Raw genomic sequence first — 18,895 nt, forward strand, 5'->3', positions numbered from 1 at the left:
TGATAATCCTGAGTGAGTACAGAGCTTAATGCATGTATTAAAAGTAACAACACTGGTAGTAACCAGAATAGTATTGTGTTCATATAGTGGTGTACCTGTAACGTGTGTGTTGATGCTCCACTGATTGGTTGAATGTTATGCTTTTTGCAGTTTCTAGCTCTTAGACAATTCCACAGAGCTGTCTGAAATATGGGTATAATAAGATAAGTTTCTTTTGAAACAGCTCATTTGTGTTCAAAATAGTAATACATCAAAAGTTCAGCATTCAAATATTTCTTGACCCCTTATATATTATTTCTTGATCTCTTGAGAAATTAATTATGGCATAGTTTATTTTGAAGTATTTCATCTTTAATTTTATTTCAAACATACATTTTTTTTTTGCATTTTTTTGTTTACAGATTACTTACAATTAGCATAAATCTGTGAATTTCAAAACTAATGAAAGGGAATCAGTTAAGACGTATGAATCTAGGCTAAAGATGGCAGGCTGTGACTTAACCAAGATTATTGTCGTTAAAATGTATCAAATTGCTTTGCATTTGGGGTTGACGTCAATATATCAGTGTGTCTGTGCTTCACATTTCCAGTAGGTCGCGGTAACGCAAGCCGTTTGTCAGCAGCATTTGAACTTGACAAGAAGACGGACTTTTCCCAGCATGCCTGCCTGCATTTGTAAACGTTAAAAGAATTCTAATACTTTTGGTTGTAACTAATTGTTTTCACGTTGATGTTACTTGTCTGTGTTCTCCTTCTGTGTGTGTTTTACTCACCTCTTGTGCATAGTGTTGTTGCACTGTAAACTAATTTGGTGTTCAGTTGAACGACTCCCCTGATCATTAACCTTCCTCATTGGAAGAAGTCGTGGGTATGCTATGAGCTACGATTGGTTTATCTAATGAGCTCTCTTAGTGTGCCAAGGCAACCCTCACAAGTTTATGTATAACTGATCTTTGCCGTAATATCAGAAATAAAGCATCCAGATCAATTTTTTTAATCTGAATATTTAGAATACATTTGCTGAGCCCTGTATTTCTGATGTAGAATAATATTAATTACTGTCGCCTGCATGCATCACTTGGAGTCATTTTATAATGCCGCAATAAGACATTTTGGACCTGAGGGTTTAACTTGTAACGAGATATTTTACCTTACACTGTACTTACGTCAGACTTCTCTTGCAAAACCGAGGAAACGCGATTAAGCTCAACGAGAGTAAAATAGGCATGAAGTCACATGCTGCAGAGCGCTGCTTATGAAAGAAAGACACACTCTGCTGTACAGTACTTCCTAATGAACAGTGGGTCTCTTGTGTATGCATTGAGCTGCACCTTTGCACTAATCTTCTTTCCATTTTTCATGCTCCAGCCTGGAGTTTGTGTCAGTCTTGACTTTGTCCACATTTTGCCGAGTGGAAATCAGTTTTAATATAAAATGACTCCAAGGCCAAAGGGAGTTTACCACATCGCTACATTCAGCTGGTATGCTTTTGTTGTAATGACTCTGGCTGCGAAGGATGGAGAGGAATTACCTCCTGGGATCTTTGTGTATGGGGGACCTTGGAAATACCTCACGTTTTTGAATTTAGTAAGTGCAATCTTGTTTAGTAGTCCAATATGATCAAAGGGGAGTGCATATTAAAAATTATATGACATCTTACTTGCTATATTTCAGTTACTGCAAATGTTATTCTTTGGGCTGGCTGCGGTGAGCGATCTTCAGGACGGGAAAAATTCGAATAACACGCTGAACAGATGTACGGATCTTATATTCTCTGTCTTTGCCTTCCCAGTGGGCATGGTGAGATATGTATTAAGAATATTATTTTTTATATATATATAACAAATCAATATAACTTATGTTAAGTCTCGTTTAGTTTGTTGTTGTTCTTTTTTGGGCTATATTTGCCTATGACAGAGAGTTGGTCTACCCTGCAACAATTGACACCTTCCTCCCTCCTTGGATCAACCATGCGATGGTCTGGAAAATGTGTATTTTCAGCACTTTATGACAATTGATGTGATTCATTTGCTTGTAATTACTCATTTCTCACCTGTTTTCTTAGCATACATTTGTCCTTCCTTTATTACTTGGAGAAATTCTGGTGCAGCCACATGCCTACCCACAAACAAAGAATGCACTTGCCACACTGGGATTAGTGGGAATCGGTTACCTATTCTGGTAAGTAAGCATAATATAGACTGAAATGATAACAAAGAACCAAACTGCTGTTGCATCCGCTTTAATTGACATCCATAACTTTGATCTTAGTTTTCTGCCCATGAAATTCAAGTTTATGTCCATGCATCTGGACGAGTCCAGAAAATGGTTTTTATTTTACATGATAGCAAACACACACGTATTGAGACAAAACACTGTTAGATGATCTAGTACACAGGTGTCAAATTCAAGGCTCAGCAGCCGCAACTAACCCACCACATCTTTTTGGGTCCGACAAAAGTAAATAAGGTGGACTTCACATTTTTTATAAAGGGATTTTTAAAAAACATTTTGGCAGAACATTCATTCTAAATTAGCAGTTTTTCTTTACTTTTGACTGTAATAACAAGCATTTTTTCCCCACCATATCCCCTCACATAAATGAACAATAATTTTGTATTGAAATATTTGTCCTATTTTCCATGACATCTGATTATTTCAAATTCAATTTGTTGTTAAAAATACATGTAAGACATAACAATGCTGGTACAATATGATTTTGACAGTCGTAACAGCCCACTGGGGGAAACTTTAACTACAATGTCGTCTGTGGAAAAAATAACAAACAAACAAAAAATAAAACGGTGTCTCTGATTTATGGCAGTGAAACCCCTTTCCCCCCTTTTCCTCTTCAGGATTCTCTGGGTGTACTTCTCAGCAGGGATTTGGGTGTATCCCCTCCTTGGGCATTTCAGTGCTGTTGGTCTGCTGGGCTTCTTTTGTTTTAACATGTCTGTGGTGACCTTGCTCTACCTTCTTGGAGACAAACTCAACAGCAGCGTGTGGAAAAACCCACTTCATCAATACTGACAGAGGAAAGGGCCCTGATCATTCCTAGACCTGAAAGTTTTCCTCGTTTTTGTTTCAAAGGCAAAAACAAAAATCCAAACAAACACATTATTTTCTATTGCTATACACTGAATAACGTTCAAGAATAATTCTTTGCAAATATTGAAGTTGAACGTTACAGAAGCGCTAACAATTGCAATGTATGAAGGGAGTCCATGTCAGCACTTCCTCTTTAATACTGACTGTACCTTACAACTGTAATGGTCCAGTTTCATGTCAACATTGAAGTTTTTCCATTTAAGTGTAGACAAAACCTCAATAACGGAAAAAAAGCCAAATAAAGCAAGTTCAATAGACATCCTGTGTCTGCTGTTTTCTTGTCAACAGCAATCTTTTCCATCTATAAAATTATGGATTTAAACTGCAAAATCACTCTCTCTATGCATGTCCAACCTCAGTGTAGGGCAATTCATGATGAAAGATTTTAGCCCGTGTAGGAAGGAACTGTGGTGACTCAGCACCGTTCTAAATGGTTGGAAGTAGTCAGCATTGAGTCATTCACTTCACCTTCAGCACCGTTGTGTTCTTAAGTCAATGTGCACGTCTGGTCATGTCATCCGCCTTTCAGATCTCTGTAGCCTTTAAGATGGTGGAGGTAGTTTGGATCTGCGTCCACCAGTCCTACTGAAAGGATCTTGGCCAATAAATTGAGATCTCCCTCACTCAGGTCCTTCTGTTGATCACAAAAACATCAATTCTGGAATCTCTGTTATGAAAAGCACCTAGAGCCTTTATTACGAGTACTGACCTTCTTGTTAACTATGGAGTCCGGTATCTGTGATTTTTGAGGTGCAGTTCCCTGTCCAAGATAACAATGATATTAAAACCTTAGCCACTCAACATTTGCAGTTGCAGGAAAGTAGTTCCATTTGGTGCCCGTTCTCAGAATTCGACCGCTTACAGAAAATTGATGGTCACATTCAAGATCACTTGATCTAAACAAAAAAACAAAACCAATTTAAATGTACTCGCCTCTCCAAGTCCTTTTGAGAAGCACATAATGATGACAAGAAGGCCGACAACAATCTGTGGGTTTAAAACAGAAATGCTGCAGTCAACATCACAAGTGTGAGATCTAATTAGACGACAATATACTGTATACTGTACATATATTTTCTTAACTTACCCCGAGGAAGTACAGCATTTCTCTTCTTGGTTGTGTGCTGATTTGTCAAGTCAGAAAGAAGTGTCTCCTGCTCTCAGTGGGCCCCACACTATAATGCTTGAAACAAATGAAAGAACCTACCCAACAGGATGTGCAACATTTTAAATTCTTTCAATTGTGTCAAGAATAAAAGTGCTTTTACGTAGGCAACTGCGTCACATAGGGTGTGGTTTGCATGCAAGTGTCAAGTTGTTTGCCCGCTGTAAATATTTTCCTTGTTGCCAAATATTGGATTGAGGAAAGGGGAAACCTGACCAATGATTTGACATTTTAAATACCACTGACGCAAATCTGGAATCCCAGCTTCCTCCCACTTTTTAATTAAAATCATGCATGTTAGTAACTGAGACTCTAAATTGGAGATGGGCGTTCATGTTTATGTGTGTTATCTGCACTTAGTTCAGTTAAGGCTGTACCCAGCATGTCCCTTTTCAGTCAGTTTGGACAGGTTCAACCTCAGCTGTGAGCAGAAAATCATTTAATTTATCCATCTGGACCATTAGCATTAATGTCCACCTTGTACCAGTTGCATACTGTTTATATATATCTATATTTATATTGCACTTATATTGAACTGTGTACAGCTCTCTTTAGCTACATTTATTTTTGTGCTTGCAAACACTTTGTTTTTCTTCTTTCTACCCCCCAAAATTGCTGCTGTAGACTGTAAATTTCCCCAGTGAGGGACAAATAAAGGATATCTTAATTAATATATTTACATTATTCTGTGTTATATACAGTACATTGTTTGTTTGTTTGTTTGTTTGTTTGTTTATTGAACATAAAACATATATACAGTAATAATTTGACAGAAAATAAGGTAGATAAAAAAAGTAAAAAGAAAGAAATCAATCTTCATTCAACACAGTTATTATGTTCATGACATGTACATGACTTTATGCATCTTCTTCAGTATAGCTAATTGTTTTCTGTATATACTGTATATACTTTTATGTACTGTATATATACAGTATATGTATATGTACTGTATATATGTATATACAGGTATATATATATATATATACACATATATATGTATATATACTGTATGTATATACAGTATATATGTATGTATATATACATATATATGTATATACTGTATATATATATATACACACATATATACTGTATATATATATACATATATGCAGGCAGGACCTCGCTTTAATTTTCCACACCAATCAATAAAAAGTAAATATTGTTATGGATTGTTATTTTCATATTTTTCAGTTTTGGCAAACACAGTCATTCAGTAAACAAGAGAAGTGGTTGGGCTAGTCAAGTCTGGTCCAGCACGGCAATTCTTAATGGACAACTTATTTCCTGCTCCAGTTCGTGTTGCTTCTAGGCGTGTTTTTAGTCTCAACCACAGGTGACTTCACCTCTCGCCATTGACGCCTTTACATCGCGGAGCAAAGCGTGTTTTGGAAAAGAAAAAAAGGTTTTGTGAGAATGAACAGATGCATAGAGAGGAGAAAGTAAAAATTGTCAAAAAATGAATACTCGCTTTGTGGAAAATATATTTGCCCCACTAATGTGAAGTACATCTGAATGCTTTCGGAACGTGACAACTTGTTACGTATTGATGTTAGTCACGTGCTTTTGCTACGTTGGGAAGTTTTGACAGTACTGTATTTGCTTCTTTCTTCTGTGACTATAACCGGTAATCTGCTTCACGTTTCAATAGCGTTAACGAAATGCACGTGCATTTTTACTTTCATACAATCACGACTGCCATGTGTGAATGAATGTGTGTGAACATTAGAGTAGTCATCAGCGCAAGTGAATTTCGCCTCGAACGTCGTCGACGCTTCGCGACATTTCCTCCCCATCGTCAAGTAAAGGGTACGTCAGTAATGGACCTGCCGCGAGTTCGCCTTCAAATTAAAGGTACACACGTTTGCGCCCAACTATACGAGAAGCGTAAAAATGCACCATAAGGACAAATACGAACCTCAGTCGTCCCTAATGACTTATCGATATCGGTTAGACGCGTAATTTTTGAGTCTACTGTTGTGTCTGGCTGATATCATCGACTCGATGATATTTTTGTATGCAAAGTATAATCGACACTGCTAGCTGTTAAATATGACTAACTTGACGCGAAGTACTCCTCCTACAAGCCCCCACAGCAGTTGTTGACAGATAAGGGAAGATTATGTGGAGTGGAGCGGGGCAACTGTGTGAATCAACGTGTCAGTGACAACGTGATCTACACAACAATAGCGTCATCGGTGCAGTCTACAATTGGTAAGGTTTGCTGTGAGCTGCTTTTACCGTCTTGTCTTACAATGCAGCCACCACCGGGCATTTCGAACCACGCTGTCTCCAAAAACGGCTCGTGCCAAGCCAAAAAGACGTCCAACTATCTGAACTGTAGAGGCAGTGAGATTGATATACAAATTCTTTCGAAACCTCTTCTTTGTGGATTTTAAATCAAAAGGTGGGAATGGGGTAATCTTGGCTAAGGCTAATGGTGTAAGGCTATCGTGCTGAGGACATAAAAGTAAGAAAGCTAAAACAGTACGTAAAGAAAGCTCTAACGCTGCTTGCTGGCTGTTAGCGTGTTTTTAGCTGTGTTGTATCCGTTCGAAAACGCTGATTCCCATAAAAATGTTTGACCAAATTACCAATGACTACAAATTTAGTTAATAACAAGATAATTATTTGGTATGAGGCCGATATTGACAATGAGGCTTCACTTTAGTTTGAAATGTAAACCGGAAATGTTATCGTAGCTGTGGTGTGGTTGGCAGCTAGACGAGCAGAATTCCAATGGTATCCCTGTTGTTCAGGATTATTTTTTACGCGGATAGCCTGGAGGTGGCACAAATTTATGTTGCTGCACACCACAGGGTTTTTTTACACGCGCCGACTTGTGTGTATTGTTCAGTACCTTGTTCAAGTGCACTTCGACATGGTCACAAGTGCTTAGGACCGAGCCAACAACCTTTGGGTTGGGAGGCAGCTACTCTCACCTGAGGCATGCTGCCATTCCGCCCCAAACAGTATAAATGTGTCAATCTGGTTGATTTGTTTTATCGACCTTAATTCTGCGCCCACTTGTCTCTCATATTTGCACATAGGAGCCCCCTGGCTTCTTTAGCCACAATGCTGTGTTGGGGCAATGCCTCCTATGGCCAGCTCGGTTTGGGGGGCATTGATGAAGAGATAGTAGTAGAGCCAAGGAAATGTGACTTCTTCCATGCGAAGCGAGTGCGCGATGTAGGCTGTGGACGCAAGCACACAGCCTTCGTGCTGGAGGATGGCACAGTATACACATGTGGCTGCAATGATCTTGGTCAACTGGGCCATGAGAAGTCCCGGAAGAAACCAGGTTAGTATTTTTATTTGAAAAATGTTCAGTCATTGTTGTGGAGTAGTGACTGTGAACCTGAACAGGGTCGGCGGTCATAGAATATGGATGGATGTTCAGTCTTTTTGTGAAATGGCTCATCCAGTAAATATCTTGGTCCTCCATTAGAGCAGGTTGTGGCTCTGGATGCTCAGATCATAATTGCAGTGTCTTGTGGAGAGTCGCATACACTTGCCTTGAATGACAGCGGACAGGTTTTCTCATGGGGCCTTGGCTCAGATGGGCAGCTGGGCTTAAACAACTTTGAAGAATGTGTTCGTGTGCCTAGGTACACTTTAATTATTATGCTAATATGTTAGCCTATGTGCCAGTAATGATAAAAATGCATAAACATTGGTGTACTTTCTGTGTCCCTGGTGATGGCAGAAACATCAAGACTTTGACTGATGTTCAAATCACTCAGGTAGCCTGTGGGTACTGGCACTCACTAGCACTTTCAAAAGGTGAGGATGGGTTATACGCACAATTAGCACAACTACAATCTTTCTGACATGCTTATTTTGTCCCCCTCAGGGAGCCAGGTTTTCTCCTGGGGTCAAAATCGATATGGACAACTCGGTCTTGGAGTAAACGGGCAAAGCATTTCAACCCCTCAAATCATTCAGTCTCTGCTGGGCATTCCTTTTGCTCAGATATCAGCAGGTGGCGCTCACAGTTTCACCCTCACTCTCTCTGGAGCTGTGTTTGGTTGGGGCCGTAACAAGTTTGGTCAGCTTGGTCTCAATGACAGCAATGGTGAGGGAGGCTACTGAATGTTGATTCCCCCCACAACGTACAACCAAGTTCATGTTTGCATTTCATGAGCTGGAAATATTTGGTCTTGACAAGTGGTGGATCTGCATTATGTACTATTTTTTAAAACTCAAATTTTAAACAATTTTGTTAGAGATTTCATTTGCAGGACATTTTTAACATTTGTTTCTGTGTACTTTTGCATGTACTTTTCCGAGTTGTTCACTGTCAATATTCACACTCATCAGTCTTAGACTTTTATTTTGTTTTTTTTTTCCAGACCGGTGTTTTCCAACCCTGCTGAAGTCACTTAGATCGCAGAGAGTAATTTTTGTCTCCTGTGGAGAAGATCACACAGCAGCCCTGACCAAGTTAAGTGCTATTCTGCAGCTGGAGTTAAATATCATACTTTGGATCTGTAGTTTTTTTGTCTGTTAGCCACATATATATTTTAGGGAAATTAAATAAAGTAATTTAAAAAATTGCAACTTTATTCTCATAATAGTGATTTGGGGGGGGGGGGTCGGGATAAAGTTTCATCTCCCAACATTATACTTCTTTCCATACTTTAAATACTCTTTTCCTTTTGTGTGACTGCAACACAGTAGTCACTCATAATATTTCGATTTGTATTAGAGACAACTGCAGAGTTACCAAATTCAATAATGTAGTAATGTGAAAGGGAAGAGAAGTAAACAGATGATTGTAAAACTGATGTAGTTTCCATGTCGTTGGTCAAAATTTGATGTGGAAGCCTCCAACATCTTAATTTTGGTTTAAATGATCTCAAAATACACCATGAATCGCAATGTGGAGGTAAGTGCAGCTATTCCCACGTGTGGTTCCTTTTTCCTATTACGACTGTCAATAACTTCATTAAAATCCCGTCTACTGTTGAATCATGTATTTTCTCTCGTTCTACCCCATAGTTAATTTAAGCACTTCTGTATGAGAAAGTTGAGAACTGGTGTTACTGATTCTACAGGAAGGGGGTGTCTTTACATTCGGAGCAGGAGGATATGGTCAGCTGGGGCACAACACCACAACTCATGAAATCAACCCAAGGAAAGTGTTTGAGCTCATGGGAAATGTAGTCACACAGATTGCATGTGGAAGGTAAGACAGGTCTCTTGTGTTGAGAAAGTCCCGTTTTTCATAATCAAGAGTTGTTTTGTTTTCTATGCAATTCAAGGCAGCACACGCTGGCTTTCACACCCTCATGCGGAAAGATGGACTCATTTGGTCTTGGTGGAAATGGACAGCTTGGTACACGCTCCAGCTGCAACAGGAAAAGCCCGGGCCCCGTCAAGGGTCCCTGGATACACTCTGTTGATTCAGATGATCAAGGTGAGAATCGGTAGAATTTGATCAATGACAGTAATATGTCGCTAACAGATTTTCAAGTCAGTAACCTCTTCCACATTTACCTTCACAGTCATGAATCAAAACTGTTGTATCAAGAAGATTTATGCCGGAGGAGACCAAAGCTTTGCTCACTATTGTAATACCAACGTAAGTTGTTATTTAGTAACAACTTAGATGGCCGTGGAATTATCCAGTGCAGCAAATGCTTTCTTTTTGTTGTTGTTGGGGTTGTTCTTGTAGGGCCTGCAAAACATTGATCATGTGACGACACCAGATGCCCAGCGAAGACTTTGTACTGTGAATGAGGAAACCATCCAAAGATGGCTGAACCATTCGCCCGGAAGAGTCCCGCTAGAAATCTCCAAGTAAAGTCTTCTCTTCACAACAGCGTCGGCTGTCTGTGTATTATAAAACAAATTGTACATGGTTTTGTCTTTTCGTCATTTAGAAGTGGGGGGGGAGTAATCACACTAATTGTTTTCGTTTTGCGATTCCCTTAGTGAGATTGACCTGGTGTTCTCAACTGCGAGCTGCCTCAACGGGTCCTTTTTGTCTGTGAGGTAAGTAAACAAAGAGAAAGAGCACATTTGTGGGATTAATCCTTTTAGATGCGCGCTGAGCTGATGTCTGACAAGATGTTAACATTTCTTCAGATATGCACAGTTCTCCTTGTGGCATTATGCATAATGGTGGGGTCACGCACGTTGGTTGTGCTGTGACATTAGATTTAGATTTTTCTCGAAAATTTAAGTTGATGTGACAGGTTTTAACATTACCTTTTATCACTAATTTATTTTAGGTTAAACAGGTAGGGTTGTTTGGATTTGCATAGGAAGCCCTTTTTTTTCTAGTTTATCGAGTCAAGCACGGTATACACGCAGGTTTTTAAAATGTGTTGTGTACTTAAACGACCAACACTGCACACTACAAACTTATCAAACTGTCATAATGTCAAAACTGACCTGTGAGATGCAGCATTGTGACACATACAAACTGTAAAATAGAAGAAAAGAAAGTAGAAATAACAGGATGGACTTACAGTACACTTATCAATGGAATTTCAATTGGCCCCTCACAGCTGAAGCCAGAGGGCAGCCATCTTACGTTGCCATGGGTATTAACAGCTTGTTATATTTTCGCTGAAATCATAGTTTTTAGTGTGTATTTTACGCTAGGAGTCCTGTCTGGGGGAATGGAAGCCTCTCTAAGAATGAACGTCATTGTTTGCATCTAGCGTCCAGAGTATGTTATCTCAGTATTGAGAATTGTGAATTGTTTTTCGCAGCGAACTTTGTCCGATTGGGCTTTATTTTCATTTCATTGCTAGTCCATTTGGAAATAAGTAAAATGAGTAGTAGTAGTAGAAGAAGAAGCGAGGCTAACTGTTAGCTGATCTGATGACTACATTGCAATAGCAAATGCTTCTGGCTTTTTTTTTTCTGTTTTCTGTGAAGATCGAAGAAGAAAAAGAATAACTCAAACCATAGCATAATGCTCAAATGTTGCCCGATTATTGATTTGTATGAACCTTGCTTTAGATAGATGACAAGGTATGTTAACGCAAGTATGAGCACATCTTGGAAGCCATCACGTCTTGGACTCCACATTCTTATTCAGCTTGTATGTCGCATTCTGTGTGAACAGGACTTCATGGTCACTTAGCTCCAGAATTAGCTTTTTGAAACTGGATCGATTCATTCACGTATCAATTGTACATCTCTTGTCATCAGTCATCCAGATCACTACAGTACCAGCAGTAAATGTTCAGGGATCGATATGAACATGGCCCGTCTCCTATTTCACAGACTGATTACACCAGACTACCCTGAGATTGCCCAACAGGTCAGTCATCAAATGAATTAATGGTGATTGTTGCAAAGCTAACTTTTATACTTTTTTTTTTTTGTCACTGTCAGATTGCTGCAAGTATGGAGAAGAATCTAATCCCCCGACTAAGCAACTCCCCTCCAGACATAGAAGCACTGAGACTCTACCTCACGCTTCCAGAATGCCCTCTCTTCAGTGATCCGAACAATTACGTGACTATCTCCATCCCATTTGCCAAATCACTGCTCAGCCTGAAAGAAGCGCCGCTTAAAGTGCTAGGTAGGAGAAAAGGCTGCAGACAGTTTGCTCCACGTTTAGCTGTGTTTCCATCAAGCATGATGTTCAGTTCCGATCGCCAAGGTTCATTTTGGAACTTGCCATTCTTGCTTATGTTTCCTCTGTTGGGCGGTTTACAAATGTTGACAATGGAAGCTTACTCAACTGATGTACCAAACCGTACCGGTTGGTGGATGCGGAGCACATTCCACTTTTCTGACTTATTTGGTTTGCCTCAGGAAACTGGTGGTCCACGTTTGAGCCCCAAGTCTTCCAACGGCTGGTCGAGGTGTACAAAGAAGTGGTGGTGTACCTGCTCCAGATGCACAAGGTCGGAATCCCATCAAATGAGCAAAGAATTTTCACCTGTTTTTTGGACACGTCACTCCAGCTGCTCGAGATCCTTCACATGGTAAGAAATGCTTCATCTTGGCAGCATCTGACTTCATATCAGTGGGGGAAATTGATTTGGTATGAGTAAATTGAGTTATATGAGCTTGGTTACAGAACAGATCAAAGTCATATGCCAAGATATCAGTGTGCTTCCAAGTGTGGAAACATGTCTGTAAATTTCCCCAGTGTGGGACAAATAAAGGATATCTCTTTCGTGTCCCCTCAGGTGAATGAGCGAGGCGGACACATTATACAGTATGACAAATTCTACATTCATGAGTTGGATGACTTGATAGACATCAGAAATGACTACATCACTTGGATTCAGAGACAAATGTACCCAGGGGTAAGTTTTTTTTGTAGCATGCTGTTTGAAATGTCACATCAATGAACGACATAAAAAAGGCATGGCAAGATACTCTTGTTAACATATCTGAATTTGTGGAGCGATATGGTGCATTCAGTAATGCCTCTCTGTCCTCAGGGTCATGATGGTGTGGTGACTATGTGCAGGTATCCCTTTGTATTTGATGCCCCGGCAAAGACCACTCTGCTTCAGACTGATGCGGTCTTACAAATGCAGGTAAAGAAAAGCTAATCGTGTTGTTGCTTCAAAGGAGCTAATTGTTGTTTTCTGCATTGCTAGATGGCAGTGGATCAGGCTCAAATGCAAAACTTGAGTTCCATGTTCCTGCCTGCTGTGGAATCTGTAAACCCATGCCTCATCCTCATTGTCCGGAGGGAAAATATAGTTGGAGACACAATGGAAGTTCTCAGGAAGTCAAAGAATGTCGACTACAAGAAGCCACTGAAGGTTTATTTGATAGTTATTCCATTACATTCAAATTAATCTGAAGACGTTTCTCGTTGTCAAACGTGTGCTTGTGATTCCCCACGGCAGGTTGTCTTTGTGGGAGAAGAGGCAGTCGATGCAGGAGGTGTAAGAAAAGAGTTCTTCCTCCTGATTATGAAAGAGCTGTTGGATCCAAAGTACGGGATGTTCCGTTACCATGAGGAATCCAGGCTCCTCTGGTTTTCAAGCAAGGTATTGACCGAATGGAATAGCTAGTGGCTAGCTTACATATAGCACACATGATGGCAAAAAGAACTGGCCCTAAAGGATAATGAAAACTATTCGAATTGTTCATTTCATATTCATTTGTTATACTCATTCTAATTGCTCAAGTGCAAATTCAGTCGATATACTGACAAATATATTGAGAGAACCAGATCGCACGCATGCAGGCATGCAAAGAGATGACAGGAGTCAACCTCGAATGTTGATAAGAGTGTTTAATGTATACATGTGTCAAAAAGCAAGTCATCTGTAAATGGCCGTCTGAATGGTTGTGATAGTAAGTTATTGTTCCTTCCAGACTTTTGAGGACATCGAATTGTTTAGCCTCATCGGAGTCATATGCGGTCTCGCCATCTACAACCTCACTATTGTAGAGCTCAACTTCCCAGTGGCCTTGTACAAGAAGCTTCTGAAGAGGAATGCCACGTTAGATGACCTGAAGGAGCTCATGCCAGATGTGGGAAGGTAAGATCAAGGGTAATCATCGAAGGTGTCCATTAGAGTCACTCTTCACCAAACGTATTGGAACAGTCAGGCCGATTCCTTTTTTTTTGCTGTATCATATCAAGGTGTGAATACCTGGAAACAGTTGAAATGTTGATCTCTTTTTCCATATTCTTCAAACCCCAATTGGCCTTTCTGTTTCAATAGTTTGGTTGAGATGTGTAAAGTTTCCCTTTTGTATTCGCTGTGTGTCAACTCAACCTGAACTTTCTCATTATCTCCAAAGTACAGTTAAACCAGGGCTGATTGATTTTGAAAAACAATCTAATTGTGATTTAACATGTGATTTTTCATGTATCAATGTTTGTTTTTTTTCAAGGTCCTTTTCCTGCGTATTTTTAACAATACAGTGGTATCTCTACTTAGGAACGTCTCTTGATGCGAAATTTTCAAGTTACGAAACGCCTCAACAGGAAAATATTGCCTCTAGTTACGAAAGAAATTTCAAGTTACAAAAGATAAAAATACAGTATGGGCGGCTAGTCGCAAGTCCGAGTTTCCTGAACGCAACATACTAATAGGTGCTTTGACATTGGCTACTACCGAGCATCATCCTGGCATCCCATTGGCTAAGAGGGACGGCTACCATATGTGTCTATGTGTGTTGATAGATAAATCGATAGATATGTGTCAATGCTGCATCCTCGTCATTCGCCCTTCGGATCATGAGGCGTTCTGATCGTTCTACGTAAATGTGAATCACCCAGAAAAAATGTTCACCAGTCAGGCGATCGCTCACTATGCTGATGTTTGCCTTGGACATTTTCGAAAGATTGTTAAAAGCCGACAAAAGCAAACGTCCTTGGATCAGTTCTATACAAAACACCAGGCAAAAAACACTCCTGAGAGAGAGAACATGAACTAAAGAGCGCAAAAAATGGTGAGGACAGTTAAAAGTTAAATAACCATCATTTTTATTCTTTACGCAAGTCTTTATTTACATTGTGCACAACTCTCATTTATTGTGCAATAATCTACTTGTAACTCGATTTACAAAATTTTCTAGTTAAGAAAATTTCTTCCAGAACCAATTTCGTAAGTAGAGGTACCACTTTACTCAAATAAAGACAAATTAACCATTAATACAAAAGACATTTTATCAAGCGGCCGAAATGAGTTTTCTCCGCAGGGTGTCCGGGCTCTCCCTTAGAGATAAGGTGAGAAGCTCGGTCATCCGGGAGGGGCTCAGAGTCGAGCCGCTTCTCCTCCACATCGAGAGGAGCCAGATGAGGTGGCTTGGGCATCTGATTCGGTTGCCCCCTGAGCGCCTCCCTGGTGAGGTGTTCCGGGCATGTCCCACCGGGAGGAGACCCCGAGGAAGACCCAGGACACGCTGGAGAGACTATGTCACCCAGCTGGCCTGGGAACGTCTCGGGATCCCCCGGGGAGAGCTGGAAGAAGTAGCTAGGGAGAGGGAAGTCTGGGCTTCCCTGCTAAAGCTGTTGCCCCCGCGACCCGGCCCCGGATAAGCGGTAGATGATGGATGGATGGATGGACATTTTATCTAATTCACTTAGTTGATAACTTACTAAACTCTTAAGACTTGCAGTATTTTCAGGGATCACGACAGCAACTTCACAAAACACGAGCGAATAAGTGCCATAAACATCAATTGTAAATCAGATTACAGCAATAATACAAACACACCGATGGCTTTATCACTTTTTTTTCATGTTTCATCTTTCCAAATTGTAGCCTTTGCGATTTGAAAATTGCATTCTACTAAAATACAATGTTCATTGGAATGAAATTATACTTGTTTGGCCCTTATTTAGACATGAGACAGTAATCACACTTTTCATGCAATCTAATTGACAAATGTATTCATTTGCTGTGAACTAGGAGTCTCCAGCTGTTACTCGACTACCCCGAGGATGACCTTGAGGAAACCTTCTGCTTGAACTTCACAGTAAATGCACTTATCCTTGTGTAACCGCAAATTTAGAAATTAAGCAGTGGTTTCAATCATGCCGTACCTTTTCCCTTAATCCTTTGTTCACGTTTTATCCCTATCTTGTATACAACCACCAAGGAACAGAAAACATTACCCTCTGAACATTAACACACAAGTTATAGTGAATTACCTTTTGTGTGTGGTATGTATTACCGGTAAATCAATGACAACTTTTTTGCTTTCATTTTCAGATCACAGAGGAAAACTACGGTGCTACAGAGGTGTTGGAACTCATACCAAATGGTGAAAACATTAACGTGAATAAATCCAACCGGTAAACTGGTTCAGCTTGTATTGATATTGTTTATCCCAGTAAAATGACTCTCACAACTGACCATGTAGTGAAACCATTTCTGTGTCCAGGCAGGACTTCGTCAATGCATACGTAGACTACACATTCAACACCTCAGTCGCCCCACTATTTGAATGCTTCTATGCAGGCTTCCACAAGGTTTGTGGAGGCAAAGTTCTGGAGCTGTTCCAGCCCAATGAACTGCAAGCCATGGTGATTGGCAACACCAACTATGACTGGACTGAACTTGAAAAGGTTTTGCATCATTTGGCCATTCATACATTTGTGATGTATAGCTTGGAAATTTTTTTTTTGAATACAATTACCTGGATGTGGTAACTCGCAAAATGAAATATTTTTCTGTGAAATTCTTTCCTTGTGTGAGTTTTTCAACTCTCGCATATTTTTATTTTTCTCTCAGAGCACTGAATACAAGGGAGAGTACTGGGCAGACCATCCCACCATTAAGCTCTTCTGGGCAGTGTTCCACAACCTTCCTTTAGAGAAGAAAAAAGAGTTTCTCTGTAAGTGTTTCTTTACCGATGTCGGATGCCAGTGGAAGGAGCGTGAAAGTAAAGCTGCAATCATGAAATGGATGTTGTTTGTCCCCTCAGTGTTCCTCACAGGAAGTGATCGCATACCCATCTTGGGCATGAAAAGCCTTAAACTAGTGATCCAGCCGACCAGTGGGGGAGAACATTATTTGCCTGTCGCCCACACGTGCTTCAACTTGTTGGACCTGCCCAAATACACCAATGCAGAAACACTGCGTGAGAAGCTTCTTCAAGCTATAGATCATAATCAAGGCTTTAATCTTGCATGAGGCCACTTTGAGAGGTCCAAATGATCATGTCCTAAATGACAATGGCCACCATGTTCCCGAACGTTTTGCTTTGCAGGTTTTTTGTAGGAACAGGACAGCGTGAGCACTGCTAGGAAAGAGGCTACAAGGAACAATATAACTTTGCCATGTCAGCATTTTGTGTTACTTGGATTTTTTTTCCAGCTTTTCCAGCAAGTAAAACACCTACTAGAAGGGGACTTATAGTACATTTGATATTGCAGTTATGTGCATTCGATGTTTGGATATGACAAGGTACAAGGAGGTAGTGTTACAATACATGCAAGATTTTTTTTTACACAATACATGCAACCGAGAGCACTACCTTCTTGACAACTGAAATCTAATTCTGCAACAATACTTTATTGAACATGGACTATAAATTGACCAGATTTAAACAAAACACTTGCTTCCAAGTGTTCAGAACAAAACCTGCTTGTTCCGGTGTAGCTGGGATAATAAAAATCTCACTTTTACAAGAGCGAACACAGTCCGCCCCCTTCTGCATGAAATGTGTGCTATAGAAATGACTAACCTTTGTTTCACGTAAATTCGATTGTGATCATGGATACAGAACTGTACAAAACATTTGCTTGGAGTGCAACGTCTTGGCTTTGAAGATGAAATAAAATGCTGGTCATTGTCAGGAGACAGTTGAGTATTTAAATTTATTGATGATATATGTGTTGGATTTGGATTAGCAGACACAGTGATGTTAATATTGCTTTTGGTGAAGATTTCAATGAGGCAACTCATGATGGACCAGCTGGTAATGAGACCCACAGGAGGGACAGCGCTGGGCTTTCCCCTCATGAAGCCAGAACCACACGATCGCAGTGTTGTCTTCCTCACCTGGATGAGATTTTATTGGTCAATTTGGATTGCAAGTTGAATACAAATACTTTTTTTTCCCATTTAAATCATCACTTACAGAGGCAGCCCACCAGCCTCTTTTGTCCGATACAAGGCACGATGTGCGGGTCATCTTTGGTTCCTGCGTAGTTCTTAGGTTTCAGCATACTGTAGGGATCCTTTAATGTGCATCGAAGCCTTTTTATTACATGGAGTGCAGTCTCAAACAGTACTGTATACTGTGCTGTACTTGCAAAAATTAACCCACTTTTCCCAGTTTTAGCGCTTCAAGGGCACGGCGTTCCAGGCCAGTGGCTTGTTCCTCATCTGTGGGTATTCCTTGAAATTGTAGCACAATGCCTTGTATAAGATTAATTCGGCGATGGAAATAGACTTATAAAAACTGGTGTTCTTGAAATCCACCCTGTCCCTGCTCGACGCCTATCGGGATACTGGCTGGCATCGAACCAACACACGCCTGCCAAAGGAGGGGGCAGTAATATCAGAGGGCTTCCAGCAAGTTTGTCCCAATGACCTTCGTTATAATTTCACCTAGCAGTTTTAAACTACTTGGCACTAGGAAATAACCAAAACATGGAAAGTTGATCATTTCACATAACACCAATTGTTGCGCATGCAGGTGGATTTATAGATTTGGGGCAGGCGCATGACCTCCCGAGGCAAAGTGAAACGGACAACGTCGTTTTCACTTGTTTTTCGCTTGTGCAAATGCGCTATTTAACGAAGCAAATGACCGAGTTAACACGATTTGCGACCAGGCTTCTAGAATGCCTCGACTTCAAGAGCATGTCTGTTTGAGCACTGTTGCAGTTGTCACTTACCTTTCAACGTGGCCATGGAGCGCGCTATCCCTGTTCGACTCAACCGAAGCGTTGCTGCGCAAGTTCGGAGAAGCAGTTGACCGGCCATGACTCTTCACGTCCAGGTACAGTCGGCCACAATGAAGCGAACAGTGGACAGCTGGGTTCATTTGTCGCAGTGTTTGTTCGACGTATACTCTGGCCAATGCGAGCACAACTGACGATTTGACGTATTTTTTGTCCAATGGAAGCCGAGCGGTGTCTACATCAACCAATTAAATCAGTACCCAAAACGATGAAAAAATGTTGTAGTTACCATATTTTACCACGGGGAGACAGTATAGGCCATG

The 18,895-nt window shown here is 40.5% G+C and overlaps 3 protein-coding genes and 1 long non-coding RNA gene across 4 annotated transcripts; 2 read left to right on the forward strand and 2 right to left on the reverse strand.

Annotated features, from left to right (window-relative positions):
• The first annotated feature begins 116 nt into the window (after positions 1-116).
• On the forward strand, positions 117-3,030 carry LOC147199372 (androgen-dependent TFPI-regulating protein). Its single transcript, XM_086121882.1, has 5 exons — positions 117-1,587; positions 1,675-1,800; positions 1,877-1,978; positions 2,066-2,181; positions 2,856-3,030. The coding sequence occupies exons 1-5, from the start codon at positions 1,435-1,437 to the stop codon at positions 3,028-3,030; spliced, it is 672 nt and encodes a 223-aa protein (XP_085978008.1). The 5' UTR covers positions 117-1,434.
• On the reverse strand, positions 2,227-4,315 carry LOC147199373 (uncharacterized). The gene is made up of 4 exons (XR_015102025.1): positions 4,196-4,315; positions 4,042-4,095; positions 3,818-3,868; positions 2,227-3,742 (listed from the first exon to the last, which is right to left on the reverse strand). It is a non-coding gene; the product is annotated as an uncharacterized LOC147199373 (long non-coding RNA).
• A 2,001-nt stretch (positions 4,316-6,316) lies between these two features.
• Positions 6,317-17,523, forward strand: herc4 (HECT and RLD domain containing E3 ubiquitin protein ligase 4). The gene is made up of 25 exons (XM_086121753.1): positions 6,317-6,484; positions 7,321-7,571; positions 7,719-7,878; positions 7,977-8,053; positions 8,124-8,345; positions 8,623-8,713; position 8,991; positions 9,328-9,458; positions 9,535-9,689; positions 9,778-9,854; positions 9,948-10,072; positions 10,208-10,267; positions 11,438-11,549; positions 11,624-11,813; positions 12,050-12,222; positions 12,430-12,549; positions 12,688-12,786; positions 12,850-13,017; positions 13,105-13,248; positions 13,580-13,746; positions 15,628-15,694; positions 15,931-16,013; positions 16,103-16,286; positions 16,453-16,555; positions 16,646-17,523. The coding sequence occupies exons 2-25, from the start codon at positions 7,346-7,348 to the stop codon at positions 16,852-16,854; spliced, it is 3,144 nt and encodes a 1,047-aa protein (XP_085977879.1). The 5' UTR covers positions 6,317-6,484; positions 7,321-7,345; the 3' UTR covers positions 16,855-17,523.
• cox5b2 (cytochrome c oxidase subunit 5B2) lies at positions 17,522-18,740 on the reverse strand. Its single transcript, XM_086121752.1, has 4 exons — positions 18,567-18,740; positions 17,993-18,063; positions 17,804-17,903; positions 17,522-17,724 (listed from the first exon to the last, which is right to left on the reverse strand). Exons 1-4 carry the CDS (start codon positions 18,652-18,654, stop codon positions 17,612-17,614), a joined length of 372 nt encoding a protein of 123 aa, XP_085977878.1. The 5' UTR covers positions 18,655-18,740; the 3' UTR covers positions 17,522-17,611.
• Between the last annotated feature and the right edge of the window lie 155 nt (positions 18,741-18,895).

Source organism: Hippocampus guttulatus, chromosome 10 (genome assembly GCF_054856545.1).
Source record: "Hippocampus guttulatus isolate MCC_2025c chromosome 10, RoL_Hgut_1.0, whole genome shotgun sequence".
Taxonomy (NCBI): domain Eukaryota; kingdom Metazoa; phylum Chordata; class Actinopteri; order Syngnathiformes; family Syngnathidae; genus Hippocampus; species Hippocampus guttulatus.